Source organism: Chamaea fasciata, unplaced genomic scaffold, assembly GCF_029207755.1.
Source record: "Chamaea fasciata isolate MVZ Bird 193981 ecotype frontalis unplaced genomic scaffold, bChaFas1.0.hap1 SCAF_1, whole genome shotgun sequence".
NCBI classification, from domain to species: domain Eukaryota; kingdom Metazoa; phylum Chordata; class Aves; order Passeriformes; family Sylviidae; genus Chamaea; species Chamaea fasciata.
The window spans coordinates 107,863,572-107,875,869 of NW_027094086.1; the positions used below are offsets into that span (position 1 = coordinate 107,863,572).

General features: G+C 40.6%; 1 protein-coding gene across 5 annotated transcripts in view; it reads left to right on the forward strand.

Annotated features, from left to right (window-relative positions):
• The window catches only part of ZDHHC3 (zinc finger DHHC-type palmitoyltransferase 3), a 34,090-nt gene that overhangs the window by 10,805 nt on the left and 10,987 nt on the right, over positions 1–12,298 (forward strand). For all 5 annotated transcript variants that reach the window (XM_066192797.1, XM_066192786.1, XM_066192821.1 and 2 more), the window contains exons 2-6: positions 656–985; positions 3,645–3,769; positions 6,992–7,088; positions 8,993–9,074; positions 10,843–10,973. In XM_066192797.1, coding sequence (XP_066048894.1) covers positions 680–985; positions 3,645–3,769; positions 6,992–7,088; positions 8,993–9,074; positions 10,843–10,973 — 741 coding nt within the window. In that variant the 5' untranslated portion in view covers positions 656–679. The remainder of the gene's footprint in view (positions 1–655; positions 986–3,644; positions 3,770–6,991; positions 7,089–8,992; positions 9,075–10,842; positions 10,974–12,298) is intronic.

The window sequence follows — 12,298 nt, forward strand, 5'->3', positions numbered from 1 at the left end:
GAGGAGGTGAGAGTGGGAGACAGCTATTGCTGGGAAATTATGCCCTCCAACCAAGACCAGAAGTTGCTGTCAAGATCTTTTCTGGATTGCTTCTTAATCAGTTCTTGTAAATCTAACTGTACAGCTGTTTTTGCACTTTTACCCCAAAACTGGGAGTCAGTGGGTAAGGAGAAAGGAAACCTCTTCCACTTGCTAAGTTTCCCAGTATGTGTAGGAAAGACCCTTCCCCGAATCTGAAGCAGCAAAAAGGGACCCTGCCAGCTGTGCCAGAACTTTCTCTTCTCCCCTCACATGACAGTGCTGAGTTCTTGCTTCAGTTACTGTTGTGGCAGCTCCTGTTGGCTCCTACCTGATGACTTTTTCTTCATTAAAACGCTTGTTGCCTTTCCACTTAGGGAGGTGTAGGTGGCACACAGGTAGACCTAGTGTGTAATTAAGCACTTCTTAAAAGCACTTAGAGTCTTCTGAGTAAGGAGTGTTCCGATAAGCGCAAGAGTGTGGTTTCCCAATCCATTATTTTGTGTTTGATTTATTTATCTTTTTTGCTTTCTCATTTCGCTTTCTGTAACTTTCCCATGTGATGACCATGCCATTATGCGAACAGAGGTCTGCATGCCTGGCAGAGCAGTGAGCACTGTTTCTGACTCTCTTTCAGATGCAAGTATGGACATAATAGCCTATGATGATTACTCCAGTCCACCGCTTCAGAGATATTGAAAGGACACCTGAATACCTCCAGCCGGAAAAGTGTGTTCCACCTCCTAGCCGCGCTTCCCTGGGAACAATGTGGTTTATTCGAGATGGCTGTGGTATTGCATGTGCTGTCGTTACCTGGATGCTGGTGTTCTATGCAGACTTTGTAGTCCTTCTTGTCATGCTAGTTCCATCGAGAGATTATGTTTATAGTGTCATCAATGGCACACTGTTCAACACCTTGGCTTTCCTCGCTTTGGCTTCACATTTTCGTGCTATGCTGACAGATCCAGTAAGTATACACCTCTCTCTGTGTGTCTCGGGAAGAAACAGGCGGTGTTTTTCTTGTCTGCTAGATGTTGGGTAACTCAGTTGCTGAGTGAGTGGCAGATTTAAATAACTTTTTTGTGTCAGCCTGCTGAGTGAGGCTGCTGATGTGGTATGCTAATTTTTCATCCCACTCAAGTCGGATGCAAAGTCAAGGACCCAGTGTTAGATTCCTGGTGTGTGAGCTGCTCCTCTTTCTGCACTGGGAAGAAGAGTGTTTCTTTCTCTCTGATGCTGTTTTCTCCCCAGTGGCAGATCTCGTGTTTGTGGCTTGTTGTGTCTTGACAAACAGGCAAGCTGGAAAAGCTGGTTTTGGTTGTCTGCCTTGGCAAGTATTGCTTCAGCAGAACAGAGCAGAACATGTGTTGTTTTGAAAAGATGTGTTACCATCACTCATTCTGCTGATTTTGAGTGTATTAGACAATGCTGAAATAAATAACGGTCTGAGCATGCTACGAGTTGGCAGTTCTTAGGCAAGTTGGGAAGCATCAAAATTGTGAGATCCCATTGTACGTTTTGAGAGATCAGATCTGCTTCCAGTTTGTGACAAGATAAAGTTTAGCACCATGATGCTAATTCTGATTGGCTCGTGATGGTTTATTTTGCTTAATAACCTCTGGACAGAAGACTCAGTTCAAAACCCCATCTCCATTAGTCAGTGGAAGAAACGACAAGCTTAGACTTCTCTTGTCTCATTCCTCACAAGTGTTGTTGCTGTTGGAAGTGGTGGTGTGCTTCTGATACTCTGTCCCTTCCGAATGTTATTTCCCCCTTGAAACCTTGTTAGGTGCCATTAAGACTTCAGTATAGTCTTTGTTTCTTAGATTCCAGCTCTTTCAGAAGCCACAGAACTGCAGAAATGGCTTGGTTTGGGGTAATCTCACAGTTTATGGTAAAGAATTGCATGCTACTGCTGCTGGGCAGAAGTGTAAGCAGTAGTTTAGCCTCTGAAACTTCTGATCACTGGACACGGAAACAGAGGGTTGCAGCAGTTTGTTAGATAGTTTGTATCCTAAGGGTGGTTGTTAATTATTGTATATTGTGTGATTTTAATGCTTAGGGACCTTCAGGTCACTGGAATTTTTTTGCAGAGTTAGCAGCAGCTCTTGCAAAACAAAAGCTGTGTTTTGAAACAGTCTAGGCAAGCAGTGTCGGAGAAGCAGATACAATCTCTGTTGAGTGTAATTGGGAAAAGATATGTTAATTCCTAGTGTGAGGTGGGATTTATCTATGTGGATGGAGAGCCAGTGGGATTTTGTTTCATTTTTTTAATGAGGAATTCAGCTAAATAAAATGCAGGAAGGAAGATACAGGGAGGGGATGCACTAACATCTGGCAGACAGTGAGTCTGGGATTAAGGAAGCTTCCAGGACGTGGGGAACCAGTGGCATATGTAGGATCAGAGTGAAACAGAAAGCACTGCCGAGGCAAACAAGCAGAATTCTTATTATAAATAAATGAACAACTCAGTTCTTCAGAATTGATAGTGTGTGTCCTGCATTTCAGGAACTGTTTCCAATGGGTCCTTGCTAAAAACATTCCTAAAGTTTTGAGCTTTGCTGCATACTGAAGAAAGAGATCATGAGTTGTACCATTTTGTGGAAATTGGTTTTGGTAATTTTTAAATTAGTCAGGCCTGTTGGGAGTTTTTGTGGGAAAAACCCCCCAAAGACTGCTTGTAAAAGCCTTTTACTACTGGTTTAATGTGCAGTTCTCTCACTCGTGTATCATTCCTGTTTATTGCTGTTAGGAGGTTGTATAGATGTATTAAAAGAAAACTGTTCCATCAGAAATCTATTCAAATGTTGCATCTCTGGTTTTATTTCAATAAAATAAGCCTGAAATTCATAGAAGTAAATTGTGCCAATGTACCAGCAGTGATGTCATACACCATGTTTCATGGTATTTTTTTTTTTTTAGCAGAGGAAGTATATTTGGTTTGGGTTTTTTTGAGCAAATTTTTGTCCCTTTAAAGACTGAAAACTCGTGCAGTTGGGCTCCTGTAGTAGCAATGTTGACTATTTAAAGATGTACTTTAAAGTGGAAGTTGCACAGCTAAGAATGTTTTACCTGGTCTTATTCAGGTGTGACAATTCTTAGTGTTCACTGTTTGAATGTTAAACCCTAATTTAAATAACAAATACACAGTGGAAGAGTAACTATAAATACATGAGTTGTTTACCAGCAACTCTTAGTGTACACAATGATACTTCAGAAGAAGCTGCTTCTACTGGCATAAAACATCTGCAGTTGTCAGTTTGTGATAGGAAACATTGACATGATAAATTTGTTGATGTGAAAAGAGGGATGAGAATTCTTAAATATTTTAAGGTTACTGTAAGACTATAAAAGACTAATTGCTTAAGTGGAGGTTTATTGATGTTTAAAAAAAAACCCAACAAAAACCCCACCAAAATTATGTGTGAATATGTGGTTCCGTATTTTAAGACCACATTTAAATTTCTTTTCTGAATCTTCTTGCTCTTCTTGAAACTCTATCGATCTTAGGGAAGCTTTTATATCTTTTTCTTCCTTCCCCTCCCACAGTTTTAAGTCATCCTGTTGTTCTTAGCAGCCATAATGTCCACAAGTTAATCTCCTGGTTTGTTTATTTTTTCCTGCAGGGTGCTGTACCCAAAGGTAATGCCACAAAAGAGTTCATCGAGAGTTTACAGCTAAAGCCAGGACAGGTGGTTTACAAGTGCCCAAAGTGTTGTAGCATCAAACCCGACAGAGCACATCACTGCAGGTAAAGGCTTTTCTGAGGATGGCTTGTTTCATCAAGACCTCAAGAATAATTCACCAGTGTGCCTTGTTGTTGGAGTGTGAGGCTGGAGTGGGTCAGTTGAGGGATTGGTGTACAAATTCTATGTCCAATAGTACCAGACACATTTAAGCTTCTCAGAAGAAATCTCATACCTTTTCTGACAACTGTTCATATATAGGAGGCCAGGACTACTTTGTGCAAAGTGAGAAACACTAAATTTTTTGTGTGCTGCCTTGGTTCCAGACTTATAACTGACATTCTGTAAATTTTCATGTAAACATGACTTGAAAAGAGGCATTCTATACCAAAATGCATAAAAATCCGTAAAACCTCTCCCAAAGGGTCAATGTCTTTTCCATTTTTGTTTTTATTCACAAACCCATTTGTCTAACCATGTATTCTATTTAGAAGGCATGTTTAAGTTAAAACTGAAGTGAAGGTAACTATATATTTTTTTAAGAGTTCAGACTTCCACATTTTCATTGAGTGACTGTGACTTTGTTTTGTGCTGTGTGATAGATCAGTATGCCTACTGATCTGTCATGTCCTTTCTTTTTCTGGTAGGATAAACTTCCTGGAAGAGAGTAACTGGTAGTGAGCTTTTTAGTACTAAAGGCAGTGAGCAAAAAAAAATAACTACTTCCTAAAATTCTCTTCTGCTTTTAAAGCAAGTGAACCTGCTTTCCAGTAAGTAGTTAATAAGTTTGCATTAGTGTCACTTCCTTACCTACTCAAAAACCTATACATGCAGAGAGAGCTCATACCTGGGCTAGTGCTGATTCATGCAGTGGTCGTGTGAGGAGGGAAATACATGGTAATGAGCTGAGCAAACTTGTCCTGCTGTTTGCTTTTTTCATATTTGTTTTCAGAGCTTCAGTTTGCAAATGATTTCCTTTTTTGTTGTTTTTTTTTTGGTGTTTTTTTTTAATTTTAAGGAAAGTCAGGAGTTGGTTATTCAGCAGGAGCAATGTGATCATGTCTATCACTTATTAATGCTACTGTAAAATCCCCTCTGACAGCTTTTCAATTATGAATGAAACTTCAAATCTAAAATGCTGTCTTGATGATGACTCGCAGTGTAGGTAAATGAAAAGGACTCTAGCTAAACACAAAACCTTGTCAGCATGGTCCTTTTTTCTGTCCTTTAAGATAAATTTTCAGACATTAAGATTTGGGAAGGTGATCCACTGAGCACTGATGGTGTTGAGAATCTTCAGTCAAACATTTTTTTTTTGTGGCCTAGGGAGATTTATTAGACTTTGACACATCAAGGTTGGGCATATGCTTCAGCAGGAGATACTGCTAGCTGTATGCCAGAGGAGCCAGGGTGTTTTTGATGAATGTGCTATTTAGTGAGTCCCCTGTGCCCAGTAAACTATTCCTGCCATTATTTGGAAGCTAGGTGGTTGAGTGGGGGAAAGTGTCTGAGTATGGGAAATCCCTGCTCCCTGTACTATTGTGGTTTCTGTGTTTCCTTTTCCACCAGCTAGCTTCCTGTTCTGCCTGTCATCCAAATGTTTTGGAACGTGTACATGGAATAAAACTCTCCTCCCAGCCTCCTCTCCTGTCTCTTTCACATCTGTGGCTTGGCTGCTTCAGGTTGTCCCTCTGGGGAAGCAGGAGCAGTTGTAGGGTTGCTTGGGTACTCACTTCTCCCAGAGCCCAAGGGAAGTGTGTGCACACTTGCACACAGGGAGACATCCTCCTCCTTCACCACCTTCCTCACCTTACCCCTTCCTTTTTTTTTTAAGTCACAGTGAGGGATACTTGTCTTGCAAAGTACATTGCCTGGAAGAAAAATTGCTTTTACTGTACCTCCTGATTTTAGACCCCATGTAGCTCCAAATAATTTTAAGCTGCTTGTTCTGGCAGAAATGAGGCTTTTCTTGTTTCCCACTGCAAGTGGGGCTGACAGGTAGTAGGGCACCCAGGTTTGCCTGAGGAGAAGGAGCTCCTGATCTGGCCCTGTGCTGGGAGGCTGGAGCCTGCCTGCCTGGACGTTCATTTAGGATCAGGCCTATGGCAACTCATTTGTTTTTCCGGCATAGCACATACCCTTGGGGATGATCCCTTCCCACCAATTAAAGTGAGTGAAAGGCTGTTCTGACAGAGAGGTTTTCTATTATTTATCCATTCATGCTGATAAGAACATGTTTATGTTTTCGTTTGAGTTTCCCTTAAGTGTTTGAGTGTTGAAGTTTATTATTTATATTAAGGTCAAAATGCTTTTTGTTTTAAGAAGAAAAAATAAAATTAGCAGAGCGCTTAGTCCTTTCTGTTTCATTGCTGCCAGAATTGTTCTGGAATGACTATTTCCTTTCTGGGTCTGTTGTTTGTTTGCTTTGGGGTTTTGTGGTTTTTTTCATATTTGATTTCTGTGCTTGTTTGTACAATGTGGTATCAGGAGACTGGCTGCCTTTCCTCTCCTATCCTATGAGAAAGCAGCAGAGAAAAAGACTTCCTTTATTATGTGACTTGAAGCAGTTACTGACTAAGGAAGAGAATGATGTTCAGACAAAGTAATAATGTTTTAATTATTTGACTTCCAGCCACAATTTGCATGCTGGCAAGAATTTGAATTTTGATTTTATTAGTCTGGTTTTGTGAATTGCTTTAACATCTAATTTCACCTGGAATGTATATTGTGGTACCATCTTCCTGACTGACTGCCACAGCTATTTTCTGCTAGTATGTGGCTTACCTTGATGTCAAGAACCTTTTCTAATGCCTTATTTTATTTTCTTTTTTTGCAAGTTCCCATTCCCAGCAAATGTTGGCAAATAAACCTTAGTCTGTTGTTAGCAACTCTGCAAAGTATTTTTATTCATTACAACCTTTTATATCTTTGTGATTTCTGTTTTGTTTTAATCTGTGGGCATTTTTACAGGTCAAATAGATTAAAACTAAACAAAATCCCAGATTTTTGCCATCTGCCCAAATGTATTGTTCAAACCATATTTTGGAAAGAACCACTGATGTGTGGCATTAATTTTTTGCAGTGGTGGTTTGGCATTGTATGGTTCATTTTGAACAGGCTTCGTCGAGTAAGCAAACCACAAATATAAATATGGTGGCAAGTAAATTCTTTTATGTTTGGATTTCACCTCTGAGTCTCTTCCTGAGTTTGTTTGTCCCCTGAACCCCTGTAAAACCTTGTGTTCCTGGAATGAAAAGTGCTGTTAATAAAGGCCTGTGTTCTTTCAGTGTTTGCAAGAGGTGCATTCGGAAAATGGACCATCACTGCCCGTGGGTCAATAACTGTGTAGGAGAGAATAACCAGAAGTACTTTGTACTGTTTACAGTAAGTATTTTGCAGGTGATGCTTGAGGTTGTCCAGTGGGAAGTGCTGAAATGCAGTGCATAGTCTGCGAAGCAGCTCCCAGGGTTGGTGTTCTCTTCCTTCGTGTTTTGGGGACCTCCTGCAGGCTTGTTTCGCTAATTAGGGAACAGCCCCCCCACCCACCCGTCCATCCACAGCAGTGGGAAAAGGCATCACAGGAAGCATTTGTCAGGGGTTTTTGAGGTTTGTATTGATGGTTGTTCAACACCTATTTTGTAATGCGAGTAGTGTATTGTGGTGTTGAGATCTTTGAGGGAGGGGCCAACCTTTTACATCAAACAGTGGCTGGTAAGGTCCCAGGCCATATGCAGAGTTCCTAAACATTATAGTTGTACAAGTATCTTTGTGGGATCATGTAATAAGAGCTGTTTCCATATCTCAAAGGAGTGGGAAGTCTGCATCCCCTTGGATAAGAATTATCCACCTTTTAATTGTGAGTGGTTTATTTTTGTACTTGAAAACCAAGGAGGTGCTTGACTTTTTGTACTATATCTGTAGCATTATGAGTAAGAAAACAGGAGTACAAACTTGAACACTGGATATTTCTGGAAGGTTTGAAGTGTGTTTCATCGAAGTGAACTGCAAATATCCCGTGGGAGTAGAGTGAACATTACAAGGCTGAGTTTCAGTGATGCTCTGTTTTATTAATAAATCTTTTGAGACATCTGTAGGTTTGAGGAAGTATGTTGTCATATTACCAAGCAGAAATGAGGAGATTTTCAGTTAAATGACAGGCTTAGTTTTCTATGGTGTGGTTTCAAAGGATGTGGATTACAGAACAAAATTAATCCTATTTCTTTCCTATGAACAAGTAGGGGTTTTTTACCTTGAGAAGTGAGCTAGATGTTCTAGTCCTCTCAAAAGGATTTCCGTTTCTATTAAAACTTGATATCCACTTTCAAGCAGACTGTATTTAAGATCTAATTTGTTTGAGAGAAACAAAATAAGGGTAGCTGGTTTTGTTTTTGGATATTCTTTTTGACACGTGAGGAAGTGAAAGAAGAGCAAGCAGCATGCTCAGCTTGCAGGGAAAACCAGAATGCTCCCCTATTGCCTTTTACTGCTTCCAGTGGTGTTTCTTGTTACAAAGTCTCTGTCACTTCTACTGTCTGCCTATCTTTGTTAGAGTTTGTAGGTTCAGAAGAGTAATTTTTTAGCCCCATCTTAGTAAATTGTAATCTATGTGTAACATTGCACATAGCTTTTGTTCTAACTTTTTGTTACATACAGTTTTCATTACCAAGCTAAGATTTCGTTTAAATCAAAAATTATTGAGTACAAAGTATTAAAGCCTGAGAGAAAGTTTCCATGGCAGTGTCTGCCTCAGGAGAAAGTACTTCTTAAAAAAAATACATCATTTTTCTGAGCGTCATACTGGAAAACAGATCAGGTTAAAACAAATTAACTGTTATTTCTCTGGGAAACCATAGTGCTGTCAAGAGCAAGGATGTAAGCTTTGACAACAGGATAATTGTATCCTGTACAAGTAACGCTTGATCAGTGTTACTGTTCCCTGAAAGTCCTGCAGTACTCAGCTGAGGTAAGGACAGTAAGCTGTGTGGAAAGCCACTCTGGGACACAGGAGGCTGGGTTTTGGATCCAGCTGGTGTTGGATTCAGCAGTCTGCCTTGTGTTCGCTCAAAGCTGTTCGTAAGGAGAGAGTGAGTCTGTGTAGCCATGGCATTTGCCAGCTTCATGATGCTTTTTCAGGAGAGGTGGGAGAGCTTGGTGGTTTTTGGAGTTGTTTTGTGGTTTGGTTTTATTTTGAAATCTTAGCACTGTGCTTTTAAATAAAGTGTTGGGAAGATTTAGTATATTGGTCTTTGAACTCACTTGCTACCTGTATTACATCCTTTTTTTTTCAGATGTATATAGCACTGATTTCCCTGCATGCTCTAATCATGGTGGGATTTCACTTCTTGTACTGCTTTGAAGAAGACTGGACAAGTGAGTATAAACAAAATACCTTAATAAAATAACAGATTATCCTTTGAATAAGAATGTAAAATGCAGTTTCCTTGTTTCAGAAGAGTGCTATCAAGGTTCTGCTATGCTATCTCTATCTTTTTTTTTATGGTCTTTTTAATCATCAGTACTAGAACTTCATAATTCTTTTGGACCTGCTGGAATCTCTGTCCTGAAAGCTGTTCTAACTTACACCTGATAGTGCCTAGGAAAAAGCTGATCTGTGAAGACGCCTAAGGAGTATGTGTGCAGTAACCTGCTGTTGACATGAGCACAGCACTAATTTCCTGAATGCCAACAAAAGATAAGAAGAACGTCTATGCGTTTTTTAAAAGGGTACTGTGAATCATTCTTGCAAGACTGCCAGGAAAACATGCTAGCTCAGATCCAAAAATCCACCCTCAGAAGAACAAACAATTCCTTTCCTCAGAAAAAAATAAACCGAGCAAACCAAAAACAGAGCCCAGGCAGCTCAGAAAAGTGAAACAAAAAACCTCAGCACTCACTCAGTGAGTACATTTTTGCAGTCAGTCTATCAATGTTCCTAAAACCACAAATGGATATAGGAAATCCTCAGTGTAATGCTGAGTTGAACAGCAAGGTGGCAAAGAACGCGTGTGCACATGTATGTACTGCTTGTGAGTTTCTTTGGAAAAGGAGGAGGAGATTTTTCCTTGGAATTTCAGTAGTGTTACTCAATATAATGACTGGTTTTAGTTCACAGTACTGCAGAGGATACACATATGAATTGAATTTGACAGGGTTGTTCTGCACTTCAAAACTTTGTAAAACAGCTGTCACTGAGAACATCTGCATTTGACTGCAGTGGCCAGGGCCATAAGGGAAGGATATATCAAAAGGTAGTTTCCCTTATCTCCTTTCTCAGAGCCTGTTCCTGTGGGGAAAGCACTTTCCTACCTGTCCCAGGTTTAGGTGGCAGAACAGAGCTATTAGGAGAGATGGCTATTTTCCAGCTGCCTTGTGTTTGTGCAGATTGTGGTACTCTCTGATTATGGTGTATCTGTTTAAGCCTAAGATCTCATCAGAAATACACAGGCTTTTGGTGAAAGTCTTAGATTTTGGAAAAATCTGGAAATGTTCTGGCATTTACAACACTCAACTGTAACTTTACAGCACTCAACTATGAGTTTGGCTCTGTAACACTGCTTTCTTCTGCTCCTCCTTTCTAATTACCTTCTTGGGTTTTTGGTTTGTTTTTTTTTTCAGCTCTTGCTTGAATTTGCACTATTGAGTATGAGGAAGACCAGGAACTTTTAGGAACAGATAGGAAATCTGACCTTCTTTAAGTTGTGGCTTAGAGCAGTTATGAAAGGAAGCACACCCTGGTTTTATGTTGGTGCTACATATGGTCATGACTGCCAGCTTGAGATTTCTAATGGACTTACCACTGTGGAAAATCTGTTAAGTCTAAGATTTAAGAGAGAACCTGCAGGTGAAATGGAGGAGAATGGTGTCCTAGTCGGTGTGCTGGGGAAATACCAAAGTGGAAAAGAAAGTTACAGTCTTGAAGTGTTACAGGGGTTTTGGTGGGTTTTTTCACTTTCTTTGAAATTTGAGGGAGTGATCATTTTATGGTTGAATGTCAGAGCTTCCCTGTGTATCTTTCTAGGAATGTTGTTTATATGATTTATTTGATAGTTTGGATATGGGAAACTCGTGGCTTAGCAGGTGTTTTGCAGCTGGTGCATTACTTGATGTCTACCCTTCCAACTCCATTTTGTCTTCACAGAATGTAGTTCCTTCTCTCCACCAACTACAGTGATTCTACTCATCCTTTTGTGTTTTGAGGCTCTCCTGTTTCTCATCTTCACCTCAGTTATGTTTGGGACTCAAGTACACTCCATCTGCACTGATGAAACGGTGGGTGTCTCGCACTCTCTCCTTTACCCTATCTCTCATCATTTGTCGAAACAGTGATGGCCTATGGGGTTTTACCTCATGGCACAGGAAATCTCATGTACCCTTTGAGGAGAGATCCAGTGTAATAAAACTGAACACAGTTCTGGATGGTGCTCTCTGAAGGTTTCTGTGGGAAGTAGGGTACTCTGTGTATTGGCTGGGCTGCTATGTTGACAGGACCTCCCATAAGGCAGGCATAGGTAGCTGGGGTTACACTGTAGAGAGTATTTGTCCCTGTGGATTGGAGAACCTTTTTCCTTTAATGAAGTGCTTTTATATCGGTATTGTCTGCAATTCAACTGTATGTCCTGGTTGTCACTATTCACAGGTTTGTGTGCTGGAAAGCCAAGATGAGTACTTGAGGGAGGAATACACACACACACACACACACACACACACACCCCCAGAGACTTCTTTTAGCCTAGAAGATTTTCCAGCCTTAGCTACCTGTTCAACAGTTCAAAAACTCTTGCCAGAGGGAAAAAGAAAAGGGAGTGGAGTAGGCTCATGGAAGCCTGCTGGATACAGTCTGCTGCAAATCCACCAAGCCATCCTTAATTTGAAGGTGGCATAGTAGAGATTATATAGTAATATTACAGTCCTAAATCCTTGTATTTGCCCACTTCTGTAAACATAGAGCTGGTGACTCCTGGGGGTGTTCCCACACTTGTGAATACTTCCACTCTTCACCAAGCATGCTCAGGTAATTGAATTAATCAGAGTGGCTGGAGGGAAGTGATATCTTAAGTGTGACAACTCCTCTTTCCTCCCCTGTCTCCTTTGGGTTTCTTTCCCCTTGTTTGCCCATGGCCAGTTGAAGCTAGAGTAGGTGTTTTTGCTGCTGTCAGAGAGCTGTGACTGGCATTATATGCTGGATGAGCCCATTGCTCTGAGCCTTTTTTTGCAGTGCTTTCTTTAATGCTTGGCTTCTGCAAGAGGCTGATGTTCCACCTGTCTGTGTTCAGGGGAAGACTTCACTGTGCTTTCTGATGGGGAGAGCCCCAGGAGGAAGTACAGTGTGGTATGGATCCTGCTGAGCTTGTGTTCATCAGTAAGTGTGTAAATTAGCAATGCTGCCTGTGAAATCGTCATTTGAATTCCTCTATCTTTGGAACCTGTCAAGAATTTTTAGAAACTGCTTTCTACAGCTGGGCACCCAAATAAGTCCCCACATTTTCCCTTCCAGTCTAATTCTGGGGACTTTTAGATGTTAAAGGAACAATGCCACATTCTAAAATAAAGGAATGAAATATGGTCTTCCCCTGTTGGGTTGTGGGGTTTTACTT